Source organism: Mustelus asterias, unplaced genomic scaffold, assembly GCF_964213995.1.
Source record: "Mustelus asterias unplaced genomic scaffold, sMusAst1.hap1.1 HAP1_SCAFFOLD_1497, whole genome shotgun sequence".
In the NCBI taxonomy this organism is placed as follows: Eukaryota; Metazoa; Chordata; class Chondrichthyes; order Carcharhiniformes; family Triakidae; genus Mustelus; species Mustelus asterias.
In genome coordinates, this window is record NW_027591442.1 from 58,985 (window position 1) to 82,825 (window position 23,841).

General features: G+C 51.3%; 1 protein-coding gene across 1 annotated transcript; it reads right to left on the bottom strand.

The window, feature by feature from the left end:
- Positions 1-1,877: 1,877 nt before the first annotated feature.
- Positions 1,878-23,021, bottom strand: LOC144488370 (protein YIF1A-like). Its single transcript, XM_078206431.1, has 4 exons — positions 22,964-23,021; positions 17,542-17,697; positions 13,384-13,477; positions 1,878-3,811 (listed from the first exon to the last, which is right to left on the bottom strand). The coding sequence occupies exons 1-4, from the start codon at positions 23,017-23,019 to the stop codon at positions 3,662-3,664; spliced, it is 456 nt and encodes a 151-aa protein (XP_078062557.1). The 5' UTR covers positions 23,020-23,021; the 3' UTR covers positions 1,878-3,661.
- Between the last annotated feature and the right edge of the window lie 820 nt (positions 23,022-23,841).

Consider the following 23,841-nt stretch of genomic DNA (forward strand, 5'->3'; position numbering starts at 1 on the left):
AGGCTCAAATCCCACCACGGCAGATGGTGAAATATGAATCCAATAAAAATCTGGGATTAAGAATCTACTGAAGCCATTGTCGGAAAAACTCGTCTGGTTCACGAATGGCCCCTTTAGGGAAGGAACCTGGTCGTTCTGACCTGGTCTGATTCTCCACGTGACTCCAGGTCCACAGCATTGTGGTTGACTCTTAAATGCCCTCTGAAATGGGCACTCTGCTGATGGGCAATACATGCCAGCCCTGCCAGCAATGCCAACATCCCAAGCCAAAAGAAAATCCAACTCCCCTTTTGGATGCATTGTTACATAAATGTTTTTTTTCCAATTCTATTTCTTCAGAATTCAGCCAGAGTCCATTTTATACTCGGCGTCACTGCTTTAGAAATCTGTATCCTCGATCTTCTGAAGGTTAAGCAGGCTGGGTCGATCCCCACTGGTATTTAGAAGAACGAGAGGTGATCTTACTGTGATGATACTGTGCCTTTAAGAAATATATGTACATCATGTTTCTTGTAAGGGGTATGTTTAGAATTCAGCTGCGTTTTGCAGGGTGCTGGTTTGCCTTTAAATTGATAACTGGGAGCACAAGGTATTTACTCATTTCAGACCTGCAATATTTATTTAAACAGAGCTGGTGCATTTGTGCTTACTTGGGTCTCCCCTGAGGGTTTCAGTGTGGAGTTTTGATTAGGTTCGTTGACGGGGACAGAGTCATGTGCTTAATGGGAGATCTAAGCTTGCCGGAAAGTAGTACTGTTTCATTTTCATTTTTAAAAAGATAAGCAGTTGCTGCTTGGCCTGCCAGAAGAAACAGGTCCTTCTCTATCTCTCTCCAGTGGTGTTCTGAAAGCTCTAGGACTGTTAATCGAAGACAAGCAAGTATGCCTGTGTTTTGCTAATTAATTTTAAGGGGGGGGGGGGGGTTAAGTCTACAAGAGGAATATCATTTGAATTGGAACACATAACAGTTTAAAGTTCATTTATCAGTGTCACAAGTAGGCTTATATTAACTGTGCAACGAAGTTACTGTGAAAATCCCCTAGTCATCACACTCCGGCACCTGTTCGGGTACACGGAAGGAGAATTTATCATGGCCAATGCACTTAACCTGCACGTCTTTCGGACTGTGGGAGGAAACCAGACCACCCGGAGGAAACCCACGCAGACATGGGGAGAATGTGCAGACTCCGCGTACACAGTGACCCAAGCCGGGATTCGAACCCTGGTCCCTGGCACTCATTTTATCTGCTGCCTGCCCAGAAATGGTTTATTGAATTCAATTTCACATTTTATCCCACTCATGGCCAGTGGGGTGACTGGCAAGGGTCAGAACAACGAGGCTACTGAAATGGAGGTCAGTGGTGTTCTAAATTGTACAATTCATAGAACGCCGACAGTGCAGGAAGGGGCAATTTGGCCCATCGAGCCTGCACCGACAACAATCCCACCCAGGCCCTATCCCCATAACCCCATGTATTTACCCCTGACACTCAGGGGCAATTTAGCACGGCCAATCCATTTTAACCTGCACATTTTGGACTGTGGGAAGAAACTGGAAAACCTGGAGGAAACCCACGCAGACACGGGGAGAACGTGCAAACTCCACACAGACAGTGACCCGAGGCAGGAATTGAACCCGGGTCCCTGGCGCTGTGAGGCAGCAGTGCCAACCACTGTGTCACCCAGGCAGATGGGCAAGGATCCACGAGGGGATCTAAATGGGAGTCAGTGGAGTTCTATCTTGTGCAAGACACGGGCAAATTGGTGAACAGCCATGACAGACCAAAAGAGAGCGAGCTCAGATGGAACTGGGTTCAAAATCGCACCACGCAAAAAGGTGAAAGTGCTGGAGGTAATGAAGAGTACAACAGCATCTGTCTGAAGATGTTATCCATTTTATTTATTATTTACAGAGACCACAGCGCGGCGAGGGTTTAAAACAGGTCACATCGAAACCACAGCAAATCAATTTGTGGGAGAAATGCTTCACTTTCCCACCGACACAACGGATAAAATAAATCACAAGTTGTCCAACGCCTTATGATGCTCCGCGTTCTATCATCCGCCTCACGCAGAGGCCCCTGGACCGGTATCCGCTCCCTGGCACTCCAGTTCCAACAACAGTGCGCGGGGGAACATCCAGGAGCGCTCTTCTGTCACGGCCGACCGGTGGGTAGATTGAGGCACACTCTGCGGCCACCCGGTTTGGCTGTCCCCACAAGGCGCTCCAGGCGCAGCCCCTGGGAGAAAGCCCAGGTCCGATTCACCCCTCCCCGCCCGAATCACAAACTACATTTCTTAACGCGGCCACGAACAGCCGCGCAGGAACTGAAAGCACACGGGGAGGGATCGCTCACAGCGGGACACAGAAGTCAATAACCGGGGTGGAGAGCTGGCTCGGAGTTGGAGGGAGTCGAACTAACTTTTTTGTTTAAACCACAATTAAACTGAGACGGAAGGCAGCAGCTCGCCGCCACCTTCTCAAGGCGGCAATGAGGGATGAGCAACAAGTGCTGGGCCTAGCCAGCCACGTACCACAAACAAATTAAAACAAAAGCCGTGTTTCGCTCCACGCACTGACGCTTTCATTTACAAGTCAGGCTAACGGTGCGAATGGCTACGGCCGCAGTGAAGGATTGAAACGAGGACCCATTTTTAAGGCACTTCCACCTTGCTGCAATGATCCTCCTCTTCCTCTGTGGAGGGCGCGGAGGTGCGGGGGGGGGGGGGGGGCGGGGGGGGGGAGGGCAGCGTGAGAGTGAGGAAGATGGGAAGGAACTGGCTGATTCACAGACTGACAGCCGGAAGGGGAAGACGTGACTCTGACTCGAGCTGGGATGTCGAACTGTCGAACTTTGAGAACTCTGCGATTTATTCAACAAGGTGTGCAATGCGATGACACCGGTGTAACGCGATGTAGTGTTTACCATTTCTTCTTAAGATTGTAATTGGTGAGGGGAGACCACCGGGGAGGGGGGGGAGCAATGAATATCCAGGGCAGATGCAGCCTTGGGTTTAATGTATCAATTGAAAGACGGCTCCTCTGACACTGCAGCGCCGATGTGTCAGACAAGATGAGGCACCCTGCGCTGGGGCTCGAACCCACAGCCGCTTCGAGGGGGAGAGAGAGAGAGAGAGACTGACTGACTGAGCCGAAGCTTCGAGACGAGCGCTTTTGACTCTTCACCCGATCCTCATGTCTCTTGTCTTCACGGCTGGGTCCGAATGAGAAGGAACGATGACGCACGGCGTTGACAATGCAGCAGCCCTCTCGTTGTACGCCAAAGCCCCTCTTGATACAAGCCAAGGCAGCACCCCTGGTCTACATAAATCACGGGCAAGACACTCCGTACAAGAAAAGGTCCTCACCACAGCGAGCTCGGACTTAACTCACAAAGACAGCAATAGACAACGCAGCTGCAGTGAAATACGTACCTTGTGCAGTTCTGGCTGGGGCCAGCTCCAAACTAAACAACTGGGACTTTTTTGGCACTCCTTAAAAAGAAAAAAAACACAGCTGGCGTCCTGAGGGGCAGCGGCCGAACCTCACAGGGGCAGGGTGACAGCTCCCCAATGCTCGGCAGTCTCTTACTGGGTGGCCACCCCCCCACACACATCCTGGATTCCCACGCCCCCCTCCTCCCCCTCCCCACCCAGCCCCTCACCGAATCAGGTGGACAGTCAGCCAGTAAATGATGAGGGGCTGAAAAGCGGCCACAGCCAGGGTGACGTACATCCGCAGCTGGTTCCTGGAGCTATGGCTGGCGACGCCATCGGAGGAGGACAGGACTTTCATCCTCAGGGAACGGACCTGTGGGGAGCGAAGCGGAGAGAGAGAGAGAGAGTCAGAGAGAGGGAGGTAGTACTGGCACAGCATTCGGAGACACCAGTTACGCGAGCGTGAAGATTCGATCGGTTATAATATGCTGGTGGCGGAGAGAGGAGAGGGCGACTGAACATGAAAACTAATCTGTGCAAACACATTGTATTGCTGAAAAAGAAAGAGACATGCTGTCAAAGCTTTGCGTCTTGAACTCATCAGGACAGACACATAAATACCAAATTTTAAGGAGCAACAATTTACACTACACGAGAGAACAGTGCTGATTGGTTGAAGCTTTATCAGGCAACTACCATCCCACAGGCTTTAGTTTAATCCAAAAAGGTGCAATGCCTGGACACGTTCCTTTTGCCTGCAGAGGACAGGTGCCTGTGTAGGAATATATGTAGCATCTAAGAATGCCTGAATGAATATACGTAGCATCTGGGTGGCATAGTGGGCTAGCGCTGCTGCCTCAGAGCACCAGGGACCCGGGTTTGATTCCCGGCCTCGGGTCACTGTCTGTGTGGAGTCTACACGTTCTCCCCCCGTGTGCGCGTAGGTTTCCTCCGGGTGCTCCTGTTTCCTCCCACAGCCTGAAAGACGTGCTGGTTAGATGTATTGGCCGTGCTAAATTCTCCCTCAATGTACCCGAACAGGTGCCGGAGTGTGGCGACTCGGGGATTTCCACAATAACTTCATTGCAGTGTTAACAAAATTTAGCACGTCAGCTATGACTCTCACCAACCTTTGCAGATGCACCATAGAAAGCATTCTTTCCGGATGTATCACAGCTTGGTATGGGCTCCTGCTCAGCCCAAGACCGCAAGGAACTACAAAAGGTCGTGAATGAAGCCCAATCCATCACACAAACCAGCCTCCCATCCATTGACTCTGTCTACACTTCCCGCTGCCTCGGAAAAGCAGCCAGCATAATTAAGGGCCCCCCACGCACCCCGGACATTCTCTCTTCCACCTTCTTCCTTTGGGAAAAGGATACAAGTACCAACGGACACAAGAACAGCTTCTTCCCTGCTGCCGTCAGGCTTTTGAATGGACCTATCTTGCATTAAGCTGATCTTTCTCTACACCCAAGCTATGACTGTAACACTACATTCTACACACTCTGCTTTCCTTCTCTATGAACGGTATGCTTTGTCTGTATAGCACGCAAGGAACAATACTTTTCACTGTATCCCAATACATGTGACAATAATAAATCAAATAACGTAAGCCTACTTGTGACACGAATGATTAAACTTTAAATCTAAGAAGCGCAAGTGAGCCCGGCTACTCTTAAATAGGTTGTTACTGTAATCCGTAGCACATTCGGGATTCTTCTGCAAGTGCTTCCCAATCGCAGAATTTCAGTCCCGGCGTATGGAGCTTTACAAGCACAGGCTGGTCAAGTACGATCAGCACCCGGTCTATTGTGAACAGCTCAAAAGGACATGCTGTAGGATACGATCTGTGAGTTATTGGAACGCACGGCCTACATAATCTGGCATTGCATTTGGACTAAAATTCAAAAATGACATTGCTTATTTGTTTGGCAGGCAGAACGTGTCTATAAGAGTAATCTGTTGGTGGTAATTCCACTCAGGTTAGAACATAGAAAAGCTACAGCACAAACAGGCCCTTCGGCCCACAAGTTGCGCCGAACAATTTCCTTACCTTCTCGGCTCATCTATAACCCTCTATCTTACTAACCTCCGTGAACCTATCCAAAAGTCTCAAAAGACTCAATCGAATCCGCTTCCACCACCACTACCGGCAGCCGATTCCACGCACCCACCACCCTCTGAGTGAAAAACTTACCCCTAACATCTCCTCTGTACCTACTCCCCAGCACCCTAAACCTGTGACCTCTCGTCACAACCATTTCAGCCCTGGGTAAAAGCCTCTGAGAATTCACTCTTTCAATACATCTCTAATCATCTTATACACCTCCATCAGGTCACCTCTCATCCTTCGCCTCTCCAAGGAGAATAGACCTAGCCCTCTCAGCCTATCCTCATAAGGCATACCACTTAATCCCGGCAACATCCTTGTAATTCTCCTCTGCACCCGTTCTATGGCATCCACATCCTTTCTGTAATGAGGCGACCAGAACTGGGCACAGTACTCCAGGTGGGGTCTGACCAGGGTCCTATACAGCTGCAGCATTATCTCCCGATTTCTAAACTCAATTCCTCTATTGATGAAGGCCAGTATTCCATACGCCTTCTTAACCACAGCCTCCACCTGCGACGCCGCTTTGAGCGTCCTATGAACCCGGACCCCAAGATCCCTCTGTTCTTCCACACTGCCAAGCGTCTTACCCTTAATAATATATTCTTCCATCCTATTCGACCTGCCAAAATGAACCACCACACACTTATCTGGGTTGAAGTCCATCTGCCACTTCTCCGCCCAGGGTTGCTACTGCATAGTAGCAGCATGGAACAGCCAGCCTCACCTGTTGCTGAATTGATATTTTAACCGTGCAGAATTAGTCAGTGGGGCATCTCGCCTCATTGGTTAGACCTTATCCTCCAGTTCAAAAACACCCTTGCCCTGCGAGGGCAGCACAGTGGCACAGTGGGTTAGCACTGCTACTTCACAGCGCCAGGGACCCGGGTTCAATTCCCGCCTCGGGTCACTGTCTGTGTGGAGTCTGCACGTCCTCCCCGTGTCTGCGTGGGTTTCCTCCGGGTGCTCCGGTTTCCTCCCACAGTCCGAAAGACGTGCTGGTTAGGATGCATTGACCCGAACAGGCGCCGGAGTGTGGCGACTAGGGGACTTTCATAGAATCATAGAAACCCTACAGTGCAGGAGGCGGCCATTCGGCCCATCGAGTCTGCACCGACCACAATCCCACCCAGGCCCTACCCCCACATATTTACCCGCTAATCCCTCTAACCTACGCATCTCAGGACTCTAAGGGGCAATTTTTAACCTGGCCAATCAACCTAACCCGCACATCTTTGGACTGTGGGAGGAAACCGGAGCACCCGGAGGAAACCCACGCAGACACGAGGAGAATGTGCAAACTCCACACAGACAGTGACTTTCACGGTAACTTCATTGCAGTGTTAATGTAAGCCTTACTTGTGAGTAATAAATAAACTTTTTCTTTTACCCTGAAGTACGGACTGATAACGGCGCGGCCAGGGTAATCTTGGACCTTAATGAATGATGGGGCCAAGAGTCCGTCCCCTTCACCAATGAGACTTAAGGATCGAGAAAGAAACAGAGATGGTGGCAAAGGAATCTGGGTGAATTTGATTCAAGTCAAACTGGCGACAGAAAGGAAATTGGTCGGTGGGGAGGGTGGTGGGACGGGGAGAAAGATTGGATTAAGAGGAGGGGAGAAAAAAGACAGGATAGAAAAGCAAAGAGAAAGGTCGCATCTAAAACTTATAAAGTCTCTGAACTGAGCCTCATTGGTTCAGGCGATGAATTCTTGAACAGTACTTTTTCTGTGCGTTGTTAAAGGTTATTTGCACAGTTCAGCTCTCATTTGCTGCAGAGAGCTGGACAGGCAACGAGTGTGCTAATCCAACAAGCTCTGAAAATCAGGGGAGGGTGATGGCATTATGCTGTGTGCATGAAGCTAATTGGGGAGGTGTGGCGCATCCATCTGCTCTTTCTAGAGATTCATTCTATTTATTTATTAGTGTCATGAGTAGGCTTACATTAACACTGCACTGAAGTTACTGTGAAAATCCCCTAGTCGCCACACTCCGGCGCCTGTTCGGGTAACACTGAGGGAGAATTTAGCACCTAACCAGCACGTCTTTCGGACTGTGGGAGGAAAGCGGAGCACCCGGAGGAAACCCACGCAGACACGGGGAGAATGTACAAACTCCACACAGACAGTGACCCGAGCCGGGAATCGAACCCGAGTCCCTGGCGCCGTGAGGCAGCAGTGCTAACCACTGTGCCACCGTGCAGGTTTGCAGAGTCTCTGAGCCGGCTGGCTGACCTGCACATTAACAACAGCGCAGGCCATCAACTTGTCATTTGTCGAACTTGGACCACTGCCTGTGTGAGCGAGCGGTTAGTCTACGCAACAGGCTCCCTGGGAAGATGCACAGAAAACAGGATCATAGAATCATAGAAACCCTACAGCACAGAAAGAGGCCATTCGGCCCATCGAGTCTGCACCGACCACAATCCCACCCAGGCCCTATCCACATATCCCTACACATTTAACCGCTAATCCCTCTAACCCACGCATCTCAAGACACTAAGGGGCAATTTAGCATGGCCAATCAACCTAACCCGCACATCTTTGGACTGTGGGAGGAAACCGGAGCACCCGGAGGAAACCCACGCAGACACGGGGAGAATGTGCAAACTCCACACAGACAGTGACCCAAGCCAGGAATCGAACCCAGGTCCCTGGAGCTGTGAAGCAGCAGAGCTAACCACTGTGCTACCGTGCCGCCCAAGGGGTGGGCCCTTCGAGCCTGCTCTGCCATCCAACGGCTGATCCTCTATCTCAACGCCACACTCCCGCTCTCTCCCCCCTCTGACACCTTTAGAGAGTCCAGAACTCTATCTATTTCCTTCTTAAATACATTCAGTGACTTGGCCTCCACAGCCTTTGGGTGGTAGAGAATTCCACAGGTTCACCACCCTCTGAGTGAAGAAGTTATCTATAACGCTATCTCAAATGGTTCACGCACTGCTTTCTGAAGCACTGGCTGTTCCGAATGAAATCCGCTTTGTGTTTGAATGAAGCAAATGCCTGCTTGCTCTCTCTGGAACAAGTGGTCACAGTGTCAGGATACGGGGTCGGCCATTTAGGACAAAGATGAAGAGAAGAGGGCGGTGAAGCTGTGGGTTTTTCTACCACCTGAAGGTTGTGGAGGCCAAGTCACTGAATATATTTGAGGCGCAAATAGATTTATCATCTCCAAAGGGAACAAGGGGTGTGGGGTCGGAGGGGGTTGGGGCGAGAGTGGCAGTATATCATCGAGTTATAGAATTAGCTGCAATCATGCCAAATGGTGAAGCCGGATTGAGGGGCCGAATGGCCGACTCTGGATCCTATTTTCAATTATCCTAACATGAGGTGGGTGACATGGTGGTGAGCACTGCTGCCTCACAGAGCCAGGGACCCGGGTTCAATTCCAGCCTTGGGCGACTGTGTGGAGTTTTCATGTTCTCCCCGTGTCTGTATGGGTTTCCTCAGGGTTAGGTGGATTGGCCATGCTAAATTGTCCTTTAGTGTCCAAAGATGTGTAGGTTAGGTGGATTGGCCATGCTAAATTGCCCCTTAGTGTCCAAAGATGTGCAGGTTAGGTGGATTGGTCATGCTAAATTGTCCCTTAGTGTCCAAAGATGTGTAGGTTAGGTGGATTGGCCCTGCTAAATTGCCCCTTAGTGTCCAAAGATGTGTAGGTTAAGGGGATTAGCAGGATAAATGTGTGGGGATAGGGCAGGTTGTGGGCCTGGTGGGATACTCTGTTGGAGAGTTGGCGCAGATTCGATGGGCTGAATGGCCTCCTTCTGCACTACTAGGACTCTATGAAGGTAACAGCAATGTACTGCAGATGCTGAAATCTGAAATAAGTAGGGAAAGTGCTGGAAAAAACACCGCAGGCCTGCCAGCAACTGCAGCGAGAGAAACACAGTTAACGCCGTGAGTCCAATAGGACTCGCTGGAACGGAGGAGGGGCAGAAACGGGATGGGTTTTATGCTGTTGAAGGAGTGGGGGAGAGGCAGGTAGAACCAACAGGATCAGGGATAGGTTAGAGGGAAGGAGAGATTTAAATAACAAACGGCAAATGGAGTGGTCATGGCTGTAATATAGAAACAAAACATTGGCCCAAACCAAATACGGACAGGGTGAGCAGGGAGCAGCTGTCGAGGGGTCAGTCACGAGGGGCATAGTTTTAGAGTGAGGGGTAGGAGATTCAGAGGGGGTTTGAGAAAAAGCTTTTTCACTCAGAAGGTGGTGGGAATCTGGAACCTGGGAAGGTAGTGGAGGCTGGAAACCTTTCAACCTTTAAAAAGTATTTGGATGAACACTTGAACCATCAGAGCATTCAAGGATATGTTGCAATGGGGTTAGTGGGACTTTAGTGGTTGATATTGTCGGGGCAGACTCCAGGCGGCAATGGTTAGCACTGCTGCCTCTCAGCGCCAGGGACCCGGGTTCAATCCCGGCTTGGGTCACTGTCTGTGCAGAGTCTCCCCCCGTGTCTGTGTGGGTTTCCTCCGGGTGCTCCGGTTTCCTCCCACAGTCCAAAGATGTGCAGGTTAGGTGGATTGGCCATGCTAAATTGCCCCTTAGTATCCAAAGATGTGCAGGTTAGGTGGATTGGCCATGCTAAATTGCCCCTTAGTGTCAGGGGGATTAGCTAGGGTAAATGCATGGGGTTATGGGGATAGGGCCTGGGTGGGATTGTGGCTGGTGCAGACTCGATGGGCCGAATGGCCTCTTTCTGCACTGTAGGATTCTATGATGGGCTGAGGGGTCTTTTCTGCGCTGTACGATTCTATGGCTCCAAGTGTTAAGGGCGGACTAAAGGATAGCTCTGTCTGCAAACAAGAAACAGGCTTGGCAAAAAAAAAAATCAAAAGGAAGGAGGGAGACCATGGTGTGAAGTTGTAGAATTCAACGTTGAATCAGAGGGATGGAAAGCAACTAGTTGGAAGATGAGGTGCTAGCTCTCGACCTGGCACTGGGCTTCACTGGAACATTGCAGCAGCTGAGACAAAGAACATGCATCGGAGAGCGAGGCGGGGAATTAAAGTGACCCGCAGCTGACAAGTCTCTCAGACTGAGCAGGGATGTGCCGCAAAGCGGTCACCCGGTCTGCGTCTCTTCTTCCCCCGCCATTATAGAGGAGGCCGTAAGAGAAAATGCTGGAAAATCTCAGCAGGTCTGGCAGCATCTGTAAGTAAAGTTTATTTATTAGTGTCACAAGTAAGGCTTACATTAACACTGCAATGAAGTCACTGTGAAATTCCCCTAGTCGCCACACTCCGGCGCCTGTTTGGGTCAATGCACCTAACCAGCACGTCTTTCAGACTGTGGGAGGAAACCGGAGCACCCGGGGGAAACCCACGCAGACACGGGGAGAAGGTGCAGACTCCACACAGACAGTGACCCAAGCTGGGAATCGAACCCGGGTCCCCTGGCGCCGTGAAGCAGCAGTGCTAACCACTGCGCCACCGTGTCACCCTAGGAGAGAAAAGTGCTGACGCCTCGAGTCCAGATGACCCTTTGTCAAAGCTTTTATCCACTTATTTTTTTAAAGAGAGGAGACCGTATTGTGAGCAGCGAATTCGGTAGACCAAGCTGAAAGGAATACAGGCAAATGCTTGCTTCAGCGTCTGTGGTCTTGGGGATTGAGGGGTGCGGAGGTACAAAGGGGCAGGCGCTGCACTCCTGCGTGGGGAGGAGCCATGGGCAGGGGATGAGGCGCGAGCGCTGACAGAGGAGCGGGCCAGGGTCTTTCCACTTTTCTTGCTGACAGACCGCGCTCTCTCCATCATCCCGCTATTAATGCTTCTGTTTTGTTCAACGAGCGTTGCCTTCTGCTCCGTGACATCTCTGCTGCTTAATCCATCCTGCCCTCTTAATGTATCCCTTTGAATCTACCCGACACCCCTGCTCGCACACATTGTCGCAACAGCAGAAAAAAGCTCACCACATTTCTAACTCTCTCCAGTTCTCTGGAGTCATATTGTGATTGGAAAAAAACTAACTCTGTTTTCTCTCTCTCCACACGTGCTGCCATCCCCGCTTTGGTTCCTGCTTTTATTATGGAAGAGAGGGTATTTTAGATAAGTGAACTATTTTGACTGCTGCTTTATCACCGATTTTATGGTTCAGGTAAATATTTATTCTGTTTCCAGGTTCACAAAGTGATTAGGCATTCCGACATTGCTCCATCATCCAGAACGTTCCACGATCCACAACTGGCTTGGTCCCAAGATTGTGGGCTGAAGAGATTAAGTGGGGGTGGGGGCAGAGTAGAATTCCCTCACCCACCCCCCCGCTTTCACCCACAGTGTTTTCCTGCACTGTATCATCATCGGTAGCCGGTGGGATCTTCTGGCCCCGATGGCTACGGTATTTCTGCGTGGATCACCTGCCCCTCCACTGCCAGGGAACTCGCTGCTGCGGCGGCAGGGGGGGGGATGGCGGTGGGGAGAATATCACCGTCAGTGGGATCAGAAGATCCCCGCCACCCTCCCCCACCAGTGGAAAACCCCACCCAATGTATATAGAACAATGCAGCACAGGGACAGGCCCTTCGGCCCACCAAGTTGTGCTGAACATGATGTCAAATTAAACTCATCCCTTCTGCCGCGCTTGCTCCCTATCCCTCTATGCCTCGCATGTTCATGTGCTTATCTAAAAGCCCCTTAAACACCCCTATCATATCTGCCTCCACCACCATCCCTGGCAGCGCGTCCCACACACCTACCACTCTCTGTGTAAAAAACCTTGCCCCTCACATTTCCTTTGAACTTTGCCCCTTAAGCCCGTGTGCCCCCCCCCCCCCCCCCCCCGCCCTGACTGTTGACCCCATTTCTGCCTCTCATCAGTTTCTAGGCTTCTATCGGGTCTCCCCCCAGCCTCCGCCGCTCCAGAGAAAACAACCCTAGTTTGTCCAGCCTCTCCTTATAGCTCAGACCCTCTAATCCAAGCAGCATGGGTGGGCACGGTGACACAGTGATTGGCACTGCTGCCTCACGGTGTCAGGGACCTGGGTTCGATTCCCGGCTCGGGTCACTGTCTGCGCAGAGTGTGTACATTCTCCCCGTGTCTGCGTGGGTTTCCTCCGAGTGCTCCGGTTTCCTCCCACAGTCTGAAAGACGTGCTGGTTAGGGCGCATTGACCCGAACAGGCGCCCGAGTGTGGCGGCTAGGGGAATTTCACAGTAACTTCATTGCAGTGTTAATGTAAGCCTTACTTGCGACTAATAAATAAACTTTACTTTTAACTTTTTATCCTGATAAACCTCTTCCGCACCCTCTCCAAAGCCTCCACATCCTTCCTGTAATGTGGTGACCAGAACTGAACGCAATACTCTTAAACGCGGCCTAACCAAAGTTTTAAAAAGCTGTAACATGACATCCTGACTCTTGTACTCAGTGCCCCGACCAATAAAGGCAAGCGCGCCGTCCGCCTCCTTCAACAACCTGTCTACTTGTGTGGCCACTTTCAGGGTGAAAGGTCGGGCCGTGTGGACGGGTGAGGGAAGGAGTGGGGGAGCAAATAGTTATTCCGGAAGAGCCAGCATGGGCACATTGGGCTGCATGGCCTCCTTCTGTGCTGTACTGTTTCAACGCCTGGTCTCTCAAAGGCTAAACGATGAAGGAGATTCAGAATCCCACGACCGATTAACAATTCCGTCATCATGGTTTCTCGTGCGGGTTTGGCACGTGGGGGGGGGGGGGAGAGAGAGAGAGAGAGAGAGAGAGAGGGGGGGGGGGGGGGGGAGGAGAGAGAGAGACAGTGAGAGAGAGGGAGAGAAAGGTAGGGGGCAGAATAAGTGGCTTGGGCACTCCCGGTTCGGGTGAGGTACAGGAGGAAGGGGAGCGAGTCACTTACTAGGAAGAACATGATGGCGCAGGAGGTCCAAGCCAGTGCCACGTAGTAACCATCTCGCCCGAACAACAAGCCGCCTAGAACGGTAATGATCATCCTGTGAAAGAAGCAGGAAGAGATTGCTGTTTAACCGCTCTGCCACAGGATACACCCAGACTGAGAGTTCAGACCGACACATAAGAACATAAGAAATAGGAGCAGGGGTAGGCCATCTAGCCCCTCGAGCCTGCCCCGCCATTCAATAAGAACATGGCTGATCTGAAGTGGATCAGTTCCACTTACCCGCCTGATCCCTATAACCCCTAATTCCCTTACCGATCAGGAATCCATCGATCCGTGATTTAAACATATTCAACGAGGTAGCCTCCACCACTTCAGTGGGCAGAGAATTCCAGAGATTCACCACCCTCTGAGAGAAGAAGTTCCTCCTCAACTCTGTCCTAAACTGACCCCCCCCTTTATTTTGAGGCTGTGCCCTCTAGTTCTAGTTTCCTTTCTAAGTGGAAAGAATCTCTCCACCTCTACCCTATCCAGCCCCTTCATTATCTTATAGGTCTCTATAAGATCCCCCCTCAGACTTCTAAATTCCAACGAGTACAAACCCAATCTGCTCAGTCTCTCCTCATAATCAACACCCCTCATCTCTGGTATCAACCTGGTGAACCTTCTCTGCACTCCCTCCAAGGCCAATATATCCTTCCACAAATAAGGGGACCAATACTGCACACAGTATTCCAGCTGCGGCCTCACCAGTGCCCTGTACAGTTGCAGCAAGACATCTCTGCTTTTATATTCTATCCCCCTAGCGATATCGGCCAACATCCCATTTGCCTTCTTGATCACCTGTTGCACCTGCAGACTGGGTTTTTGTGTCTCATGCACAAGGACCCCCAGGTCCCTCTGCACAGCAGCATGCTGTAATTTCTTTCCATTTAGATAATAATCCAATTTGCTATTATTTCTTCCAAAGTGAATAACCTCGCATTTGTTAACGTTATACTCCATCTACCAGATCCTCGCCCACTCACTCAGCCTGTCCAAATCTCTCTGCACAGGAGGCATCAGGCAATGATAGATCTGCACTCGAAGCAGGAGATTAGATATCTCCATTACCAGGGAGGGGGAAGAAGTTGAGCGTGCGATTTAGTGCCAGTAAAAGGCTTGCATTTCTATAGCGACTCTTTACTTCAACAACCCTGGGACATGCCAAAGCACTTTAAGGAATTATTTAATCAGAGTCACTGTTGCTGCAAACAGGGCTGCTAATTTGTCTTTTTTTTATAATTAATTTACGTGATTGTTTTTAAAATGGGGGCGGGGGATTTCTGTTCCCGTTCTTTTCAGGTGACATAAGAACATAAGAAATAGGAGCAGGAGTAGGCCATCTAGCCCCTCGAGCCTGCCCCGCCATTCAATAAGATCATGGCTGATCTGACGTGGATCAGTACCACTTACCCGCCTGATCCCCATAACCCTTAATTCCCTTACCGATCAGGAATCCATCCATCCGTGCTTTAAACATATTCAGCGAGGTAGCCTCCACCACCTCAGTGGGCAGAGAATTCCAGAGATTCACCACCCTCTGGGAGAAGAAGTTCCTCCTCAACTCTGTCTTAAACCGACCCCCCTTTATTTTGAGGCTGTGTCCTCTAGTTTTAACTTCCTTACTAAGTGGAAAGAACCTCTCCGCCTCCACCCTATCCAGCCCCCGCATTATCTTATAAGTCTCCATAAGATCCCCCCTCATCCTTCTAAACTCCAACGAGTACAAACCCAATCTCCTCAGCCTCTCCTCATAATCCAAACCCCTCATCTCCGGTATCAACCTGGTGAACCTTCTCTGCACTCCCTCCAATGCCAATATATCCTTCCTCATATAAGGGGACCAATACTGCACACAGTATTCCAGCTGCGGCCTCACCAATGCCCTGTACAGGTGCATCAAGACATCCCTGCTTTTATATTCTATCCCCTTCGCAATATAGGCCAACATCCCATTTGCCTTCTTGATCACCTGTTGTACCTGCAGACTGGGCTTTTGCGTCTCATGACGAGAGCAGAAAAATCTCGTGAGGCCCACGCCGCGTTTCACCCCAATGTAAGGGCGATTCTCCCCTGCCCAATGATGTAACGGTAACATCATTGCAATGCATTTGCAGTTCATTATCAGACCCACCTCCCCACCCCGACGAGAAAACACATTCACGTCGGCCTGTGGGCAGCCCGCTGTGAAACCCGACAGGCCTCCCCCGCCGTGCGCCTGGCCAGCAGACCTCCCAGAGGAGCTCAGGCGAGTGCATCGCCCGGGGGTCGGGGTGGAAAAAGCAATGCGCCATGCCTGGGCACTGCCCCTCCTGGCACTGTAGTGTCTATCCAAGATGGCGCTGGAGCGTGGCGACTTCTTGCCAGCTGTGCCCAGCATGCCCTCTAATTCTATCTTTTACTCTTGTTGTATACTCTGCATTGTGCACTCTCCCCATGTACTCTATGAACAGAATGCTTTGTCTGTATAAGGAGCAAGAAACAATACTTTTCACTGTATCCCAGTACATGCGACAATAATAAATCAAATCAAAAAAGGTGTGGGGTCGTAGGGGGGAGCAGTGTTGCGTGGGGGCTGGGGGAGTCCCTGGTGAGCGTACGTGCCTTTAAACGGGCGCCGCCAGCGTGGCATCAAGGGGAAGGGTCCCACAAAGTTTTATTTCAATGTTCCTAACAATACGGCAAACAGAGCAGCCATCCAACCGCCTGCTGTCACACTCTGCCCAACACCAGTGAAATTCCACACAACATCTCTGCTTTGTCCGAACACTTGCGGTCCGCTAAACTGTCTAAACCGCGCGATGTTCAGTTTCACCTCTCTCGTGTTGGCTGCTGCAGTGAAAGCCCACGCTGCGTTTCACCCCAATGTAAGGGCGATTCTCCCCTGCCCAATGATGTAACGGTAACATAATTGCAATGCATTTGCAGTTCATTATCAGACCCACCTCCCCACCCCGACGATAAAACACATTCACGTCGGCCTGTGGGCAGCCCGCTGTAAGAGCAGGAACACGGACTCAGTGTTTAAAAGGTTCACCCCCGCCCCCCCCGCGAGACGCTCTCAGAAAGGAGAACCACTTATCTCGTAAAGGTCAGAGGGCACTTCAGCTTCGAGGCTGGCAGCCAGCAAAGGGGCAGCGAGCCAGATGGCATCTCTCGGAGTAATCTGGGGGTGACACTCCTTTCCCATTCTGTTTGGTACTTATCTCTGGCCCATACCACCACCCTGTACTGGAAGACCCTAACTCTGCAAGGCTGCAACCTGCACAGTGACATGGGACCACTTGCCCACCTGGTTATGCCACCCTGCCGAGTGCCCCTCACCTTGCATGTTGAGGTTTAACTCTTAAGGTTAACTTGTAGGTTGAGTTGATAGTTAAGAAGGCAAATGCAACGCTGGCATTCATGTCGAGAGGGCTAGAATACAAGAAGCAGGGATGTACTGCTGAGGCTTTATCAGGCTCCGGTCACACCACATTTGGAGTATTGAGAGCAGTTTTGGGCCCCGTATCCAAGGAAGGATGTGCCGGCCTTGGAGAGGATCCAGAGGAGATTCACCAGAACGATCCCGGGAATGAAAGGCTTGACGTATGAGGAACGTTTGAGGACTCTGGGTTTATACTTGGTGGAGTTTAGAAGGATTGAGGTGGGGGGGGGGGGGATCGCACTGAAACTTCCAGAATACTGAAAGGCCCTGGATAGAGTGGACGTGGGGAAGATGTTCCCATTAGTCGGAGAGACTGGGATCCGAGGGCTCGGCCTCAGAGTAAAGGGACGGACCCTTTAGAACCGAGATGAGGAGGAATTTCTTCAGCCGGAGGGTGGGTGAATCTGTGGAATTCGTTGCCACAGAGGAGGCCGAGTCATTGAGTGTATTGGAGACAGAGATAGATAGGTTCCCGATTGGTGAGGGGGGGTCAAAGGTTACAGGGAAAAGGCGGGAGGATGGGGGTAAGAAACCTATCAGCCATGGCGGAGTAGACGCAATGGGCCGAATGGCCTCATTCTGCTCTGATATCTTATGGTTTTCTGGTCCTTACTCTGACCCATGACTCCGGTACACCGATGGGTGCAAACACAGAGTGGAATCGGCCCGTTCATCATCGAGCTCGCACTTACCCCACATACTTGTATCCGCTGTAGGCAATAAGGTCAAACGTAGTGAGGTCAGTGTGTACTGATATCAGGTAGAGTGCGAGGACGAGGGCCAAAACCTCGATTATAATCCAGACCAGAGCGGTACTGGCACAAATTCCCAGCACCTCGGGAGAAAACCTGAAAAAACAAACACACAGGCACATCACTACACAATGGATCAACCATTCCCACTGTACACAATCCCAATGGATCAAACCCCTTCCCATTCACTCCCACTGCGCACAATCCCAATGGACCCAAACCCCTTCCCATTCACTCCCACTGCGCACAATCCCAATAGACCCAAACCCCTTCCCATTCACTCCCACTGCGCACAATCCCAATGGACCCAAACCCCTTCCCATTCACTCCCATTGTACACAGTCCCAATGGATCAAACCCCTTCCCATTCACTCCCATTGTACACAGTCCCAATGGATCAAACCCCTTCCCATTCACTCCCATTGTACACAGTCCCAATGGATCAAACCCCTTCCCATTCACTCCCATTGTACACAGTCCCAATGGATCAAACCCCTTCCCATTCACTCCCATTGTACACAGTCCCAATGGATCAAACCCCTTCCCATTCACTTCCACTGCGCACAATCCCAATGGATCAAACCCCTTCCCATTCACTCCCACTGCACACAATCCCAATGGATCAAACCCCTTCCCATTCACTCCCACTGCGCACAATCCCAATGGACCCAAACCCCTTCCCATTCACTCCCACTGCGCACAATCCCAATGGACCCAAACCCCTTCCCATTCACTCCCACTGCGCACAATCCCAATGGACCCAAACCCCTTCCCATTCACTCCCACTGTACACAATCCCAATGGATCAAACCCCTTCCCATTCACTCCCATTGTACACAATCCCAATGGATCAAACCCCTTCCCATTCACTCCCATTGTACACAATCCCAATGGATCAAACCCCTTCCCATTCACTCCCATTGTACACAATCCCAATGGACCCAAACCCCTTCCTATTCACTCCCACTGTACACAATCCCAATAGACCCAAACCCCTTCCCATTCACTCCCATTGTACACAATCCCAATGGATCAAACCCCTTCCCATTCACTCCCACTGCGCACAATCCCAATGGATCAAACCCCTTCCCATTCACTCCCATTGTACACAATCCCAATGGACCCAAACCCCTTCCTATTCACTCCCACTGTACACAATCCCAATAGACCCAAACCCCTTCCCATTCACTCCCATTGTACACAGTCCCAATGGATCAAACCCCTTCCCATTCACTCCCATTGTACACAATTCCAATGGACCCAAACCCCTTCCCATTCACTCCCATTGTACACAGTCCCAATGGATCAAACCCCTTCCCATTCACTCCCATTGTACATAATCCCAATGGACCCAAACCCCTTCCCATTCACTCCCATTGTACACAATCCCAATGGATCAAACCCCTTCCCATTCACTCCCATTGTACACAGTCCCAATGGATCAAACCCCTTCACATTCACTCCCATTGTACACAATCCCAATGGACCCAAACCCCTTCCCATTCACTCCCATTGTACACAATCCCAATGGATCAAACCCCTTCCCATTCACTCCCATTGTACACAGTCCCAATGGATCAAACCCCTTCCCATTCACTCCCATTGTACACAGTCCCAATGGATCAAACCCCTTCCCATTCACTCCCATTGTACACAATCCCAATGGATCAAACCCCTTCCCATTCACTCCCATTGTACACAATCCCAATTGGTCCAAACCCCTTCCCATTCACTCCCATTGTACACCATCCCAATGGACCCAAACTCCTTCCCATTCATTCCCATTGTACACAATCCCAATGGACCCAAACCCCTTCCCATTCACTCCCATTGTACACAATCCCAATGGACCCAAACTCCTTCCCATTCACTCCCATTGTACACAATCCCAATGGACCCAAACCCCTTCCCATTCACTCCCATTGTACACAATCCCAATGGATCACCTTCTGGCATTTCCAGCACCTCCAATGTGATGCTACGGTCAAACTCACCTTTCCCTCCCACTCCCACCCACCTCCTTTTCAGTACCCCAAAGGGATTGTTGACTCCAGAACCTAATGCTTCACTCCATTATCCCCACTCCCTCCTAATTCTCACTGCACCTTCACACGCAAATATCAACCTTGCAAACCTTCCCATTTATCTTCTCTGCTCTCAGTGTCAGAGCCGACACAATTCTTTTGAGGCGATTTACTCTTTCAGTTTAGTGTACAGTACTCACTGCTCATCAGCACTCTCCTCGACATCGGTTGGGGGTTGGGGGGCTACGAGCAGATGCAGATCGGGTGATCGCTCTGCCCAACACCTCCATTTAGAGCACAAGGCTGACCCCGGGGATTTCTGGTTGCCTGCCATTTTAATTCCCTGTCCTTGGACCTCCTACACCGTCCCAACAAGGCCCAATGCAAGCTTGATCCCTCATCCCTCACCTTGCAACCCTCAGGACAATTCCAGATCAGAACCGCTGCCCCCATTTGTTTTGGAGCAAATCAGTTGGTGATACTTCTGTCATTGTCACATCCAATGTACCGAGATGCCTCTTTACATGTTCTATTAACCCCCTCTAACCAAACCCACTCCCCCGACTTTGCCACCACATCTCTCCATCCTCCCTTCTGAACACGCACATTTCCCTTTGATCTTTCCTCCCTTCCCTCTCCAACCCCCCACCCCACCCCCCAACCCAACCTCCCAGCACAACGCCCCCCCCACTCCACTCCAACACCCTCCACCCCACCAAACCCCCCCACCCCCCAAATCCTCCCCAACCAAAACCCCCCCCAATCCTCCCCAACCAAACCCCCCCAACCCCCCAATCCTCCCCAACCAAACCCCCCCACCCCCAAATCCTCTCCAACCAAACCCCCCCCCACCCCCCAAATCCTCCCCAACCAAACCCCCCCACCCCCCAAATCCTCCCCAACCAAACCCCTCCCACCCCCCAATCCTCCCCAACCAAACCCCCCCACCCCCCAAATCCTCCCCAACCAAACCCCCCCACCCCCCAAATCCTCTCCAACCAAACCCCCCCCCACCCCCCAAATCCTCCCCAACCAAACCCCCCCCCCCACCCTGTGCTTGCTTAAACCTGTTGCATCTCCACCAACTTCCCTCTAGTCAGAGTTACTCAGCATATATAAAGGCCCTTCGGCCCATTGCATCTGCACCAGTGAAAGACAAACCACCCAACTATTCTAATCCCATTGCCCAACACTTGGCCCACAGCCTTGTCTGCCTTGGCACTGCAAGTACACATCTAATTACTCCTTCAACATTATGGGGGGGGGGGGGGTCTCTGCCTCCACCGCCCTTTCAGGCAGTGAGCTCCAGACTCCCACCACCCTCTGGGTGAAAAAGCTTTTCCTCACATCCCCTCAATCTTCTGCTCCTTACGTTAAATCTCTGTCCCCCGGCCATTGATCCCTCCACCACGGGGAAAAGGTTTCTTCCTGTCCACTCTATCTATACCCCTCATAATCTTATACATCTCAGACATGTCCCCCCTCTGCTCCAAGGAAAACAAGCCCAGTCTATCCAATCTCTCTTCAGCCCAGGCAACATCCTGGTAAATCTCCCGCTGCGCCCTTTCAAGTGCGATCACATCCCACCTATAATGCGTATCCCAGAACTGCACACAATACTGTAGCCACGGCCTAATCTACACTTTATACAGTCCCAGCATAACCCCCCTGCTCTTAAACTCCATGCCACAGCTGATAAAAGTATACCATGCGACTTCTGAACCACTTTATCTGCTGTCCTGCTACCTTAAGGGACCGGAGTACAGGCACACCAAGGTCCCTCTGATCCTCGGTGCTTCCGAGGACCCTGTGTTCATCATGTATTCCCTCGTCTTGTTTGTCCTGCCCAAGTGCGTCACCTCACACTTATCCGGATTGAATGCCCTTTGCCACTGATCAGCCCGTCTAACCAGCCCGTCTCTATCCTCCTGTAATCTAAGGCTATCCTCCTCACTATTTACCACACCACCAACTTACTGATTAATCCTCCTACGATCAAATCTAAATCATTTCTATAAACCACAAACAGCAGGGGCCCCCCCAAGACGGATTCCTGCGAGACTCCGACGGGACACAGGCTTCCAGTCCGAAAAAAACACCTCAACCATCCACCTCTGCTTCCTGCCACTCAGCCAATTTTGGCTCCAATTTGCCACAGTTCCTTGGGTCCCCTGGGCTCTCACCTTCGCCATCAGTCTCCCATGTGGGGCCTTATCAATGCTGAGGTCCAAGTAGACTACTTGAAAGAATCATAGAAACCCTACAGTGCAGGAGGAGGCCATTCAGCCCATCAAGCCTGCACCGACCACAATCCCACCCAGGCCCCCGTCCCCTGGGGCGGCACGGTAGCACAGTGGTTAGCACTGCTGCTTCACAGCTCCAGGGACCTGGGTTCGATTCCCGGCTTGGGTCCTTGTCTGTGTGGAGTTTGCACATTCTCCCCGCGTCTGCGTGGGTTTCCTCCGGGTGCTCCGGTTTCCTCCCACAGTCCAAAGATGTGCGGGTTAGGTTGATTGGCCATGCTAAAATTGCCCTTAGTGTCCTGAGATGCGTAGGTTAGAGTGATTAGCGGGTAAAATATGTAGGGATATGGGGATAGGGCCTGGGTGGGATTGTGGTCGGTGCAGACTCGATGGGCCAAATGGCCTGTTTCTGCACTGTAGGGTTTCTGTGATTTCTATGATAATCTCACGTATTTACCCTGCCAATTCCCCCTGATGCAAAGGGGCAATTTAGCATGGCCAGTCCACCTAACCCACACAAATTTAAGGGGCGGCACAGTGGGTTAGCGCTGCTGCCTCACAGCGGCACGCACCGATTCCCGGTTTGGGTCACTGTCTGTGCGGAGTCTGCACGTTCTCCCCGTGTCTGCGTGGGTTTCCTCCGGGTGCTCCGGTTTCCTCCCACACTCCAAAGATGTGCGGGTCAGGTTGATTGGCCGTGCTAAAAATTCCCCTTACAGTGTCAGGGGGAATGACAAGGTAAATACGTGGGGTTATGGGGATAGAGTCTGGGTGGGATGGTGGTCGGTGCAGACTCGATGGGCCGAATGGCCTCCTTCTACACTGTAGTGATTCTATCTTTGGAGTGTGGGGGGAAACCGGAGCACCCGGAGGAAACCCACGCAGACACGGGGTGAACGTGCAGACTCCTCACCGACAGTTACACGAGGCTGGTGTCGAACCCGGGTCCCTGGCGCTGTGATGGCAGCCGTGCTAACCCACTGTGCCGCCAAGGCTATGGACTGGAATACGAATGCTATTTTTCTCTCTCCATGGACGCTGCTTGACCTGCTGCGTGTTTCCAGCATTTGCCAGTGGGCCCAGTGTAATACTAACCTCTGCTGGATGCCCAGGGCCACCCCCGCCAACAGGATGTACGTAATGAACGCCATGGCTGAAACAGGGAACCAAAGGCAGCAGTTAGTCCTCGCTCTGGAACAACAACTTTGTATTTATCTACCCTATTCAATGTAATAAAACACCCCGAGGCTCGTCACGGGAGCACTTTTAACAAAATATGACAGAGCTACGTGAGGAGATAATGGGGCTGATGTCCAAAAGCTTGGCCACAGAGGCAGATTTTAAGCACTGCCTTCAAGGAGGACGCAGAGACATGAAAGGTTCAGGGAGGGAATTCCAAAGCTCAGGGTCCAGGCAGCTGAAGGCACAGCCGCCAGTGGCGTAGTGATAAAAATAGGGATTTTAAAGAGAATCAAACGTGCGTTTCATTGTTTTTTATTCATTCGTGGGACATGGGCGTCGCTGGCTGGGCCCAGCATTTATTACCCATCCCTAGTTGCCCCTTGGAGGGCAGTTCAGAGTCAACCACATTGGCTGTGGCTCTGGAGTCACATGTAGGCCAGACCGGGGTAAGGACGGCAGATTTCCTTCCCTAAAGGGAACCAGATGGGTTTTTCCGACAATGGGTCATCAGTAGATTCTTAATCCCAGATATTTTTTATTGAATTCAAATTCCACCATCTGCGGGATTCGAACCCGGGTCCCCCAGAACATTAGCTGAGTTTCTGGATTAATAGCCTAGCGATAATACCACGAGGCCATCGCTTCTCTTTTCATTTGATCAGTCACTCCAGATGGCACAGTGCTGGGGAGTTGGATCCTGTGCCGCACACTCTCACTGTGGATATCACTGTGGGTGGGACACGGACGCACGCACGCACACACACAAAGCAATGTACAATCTGCTTCTCCAG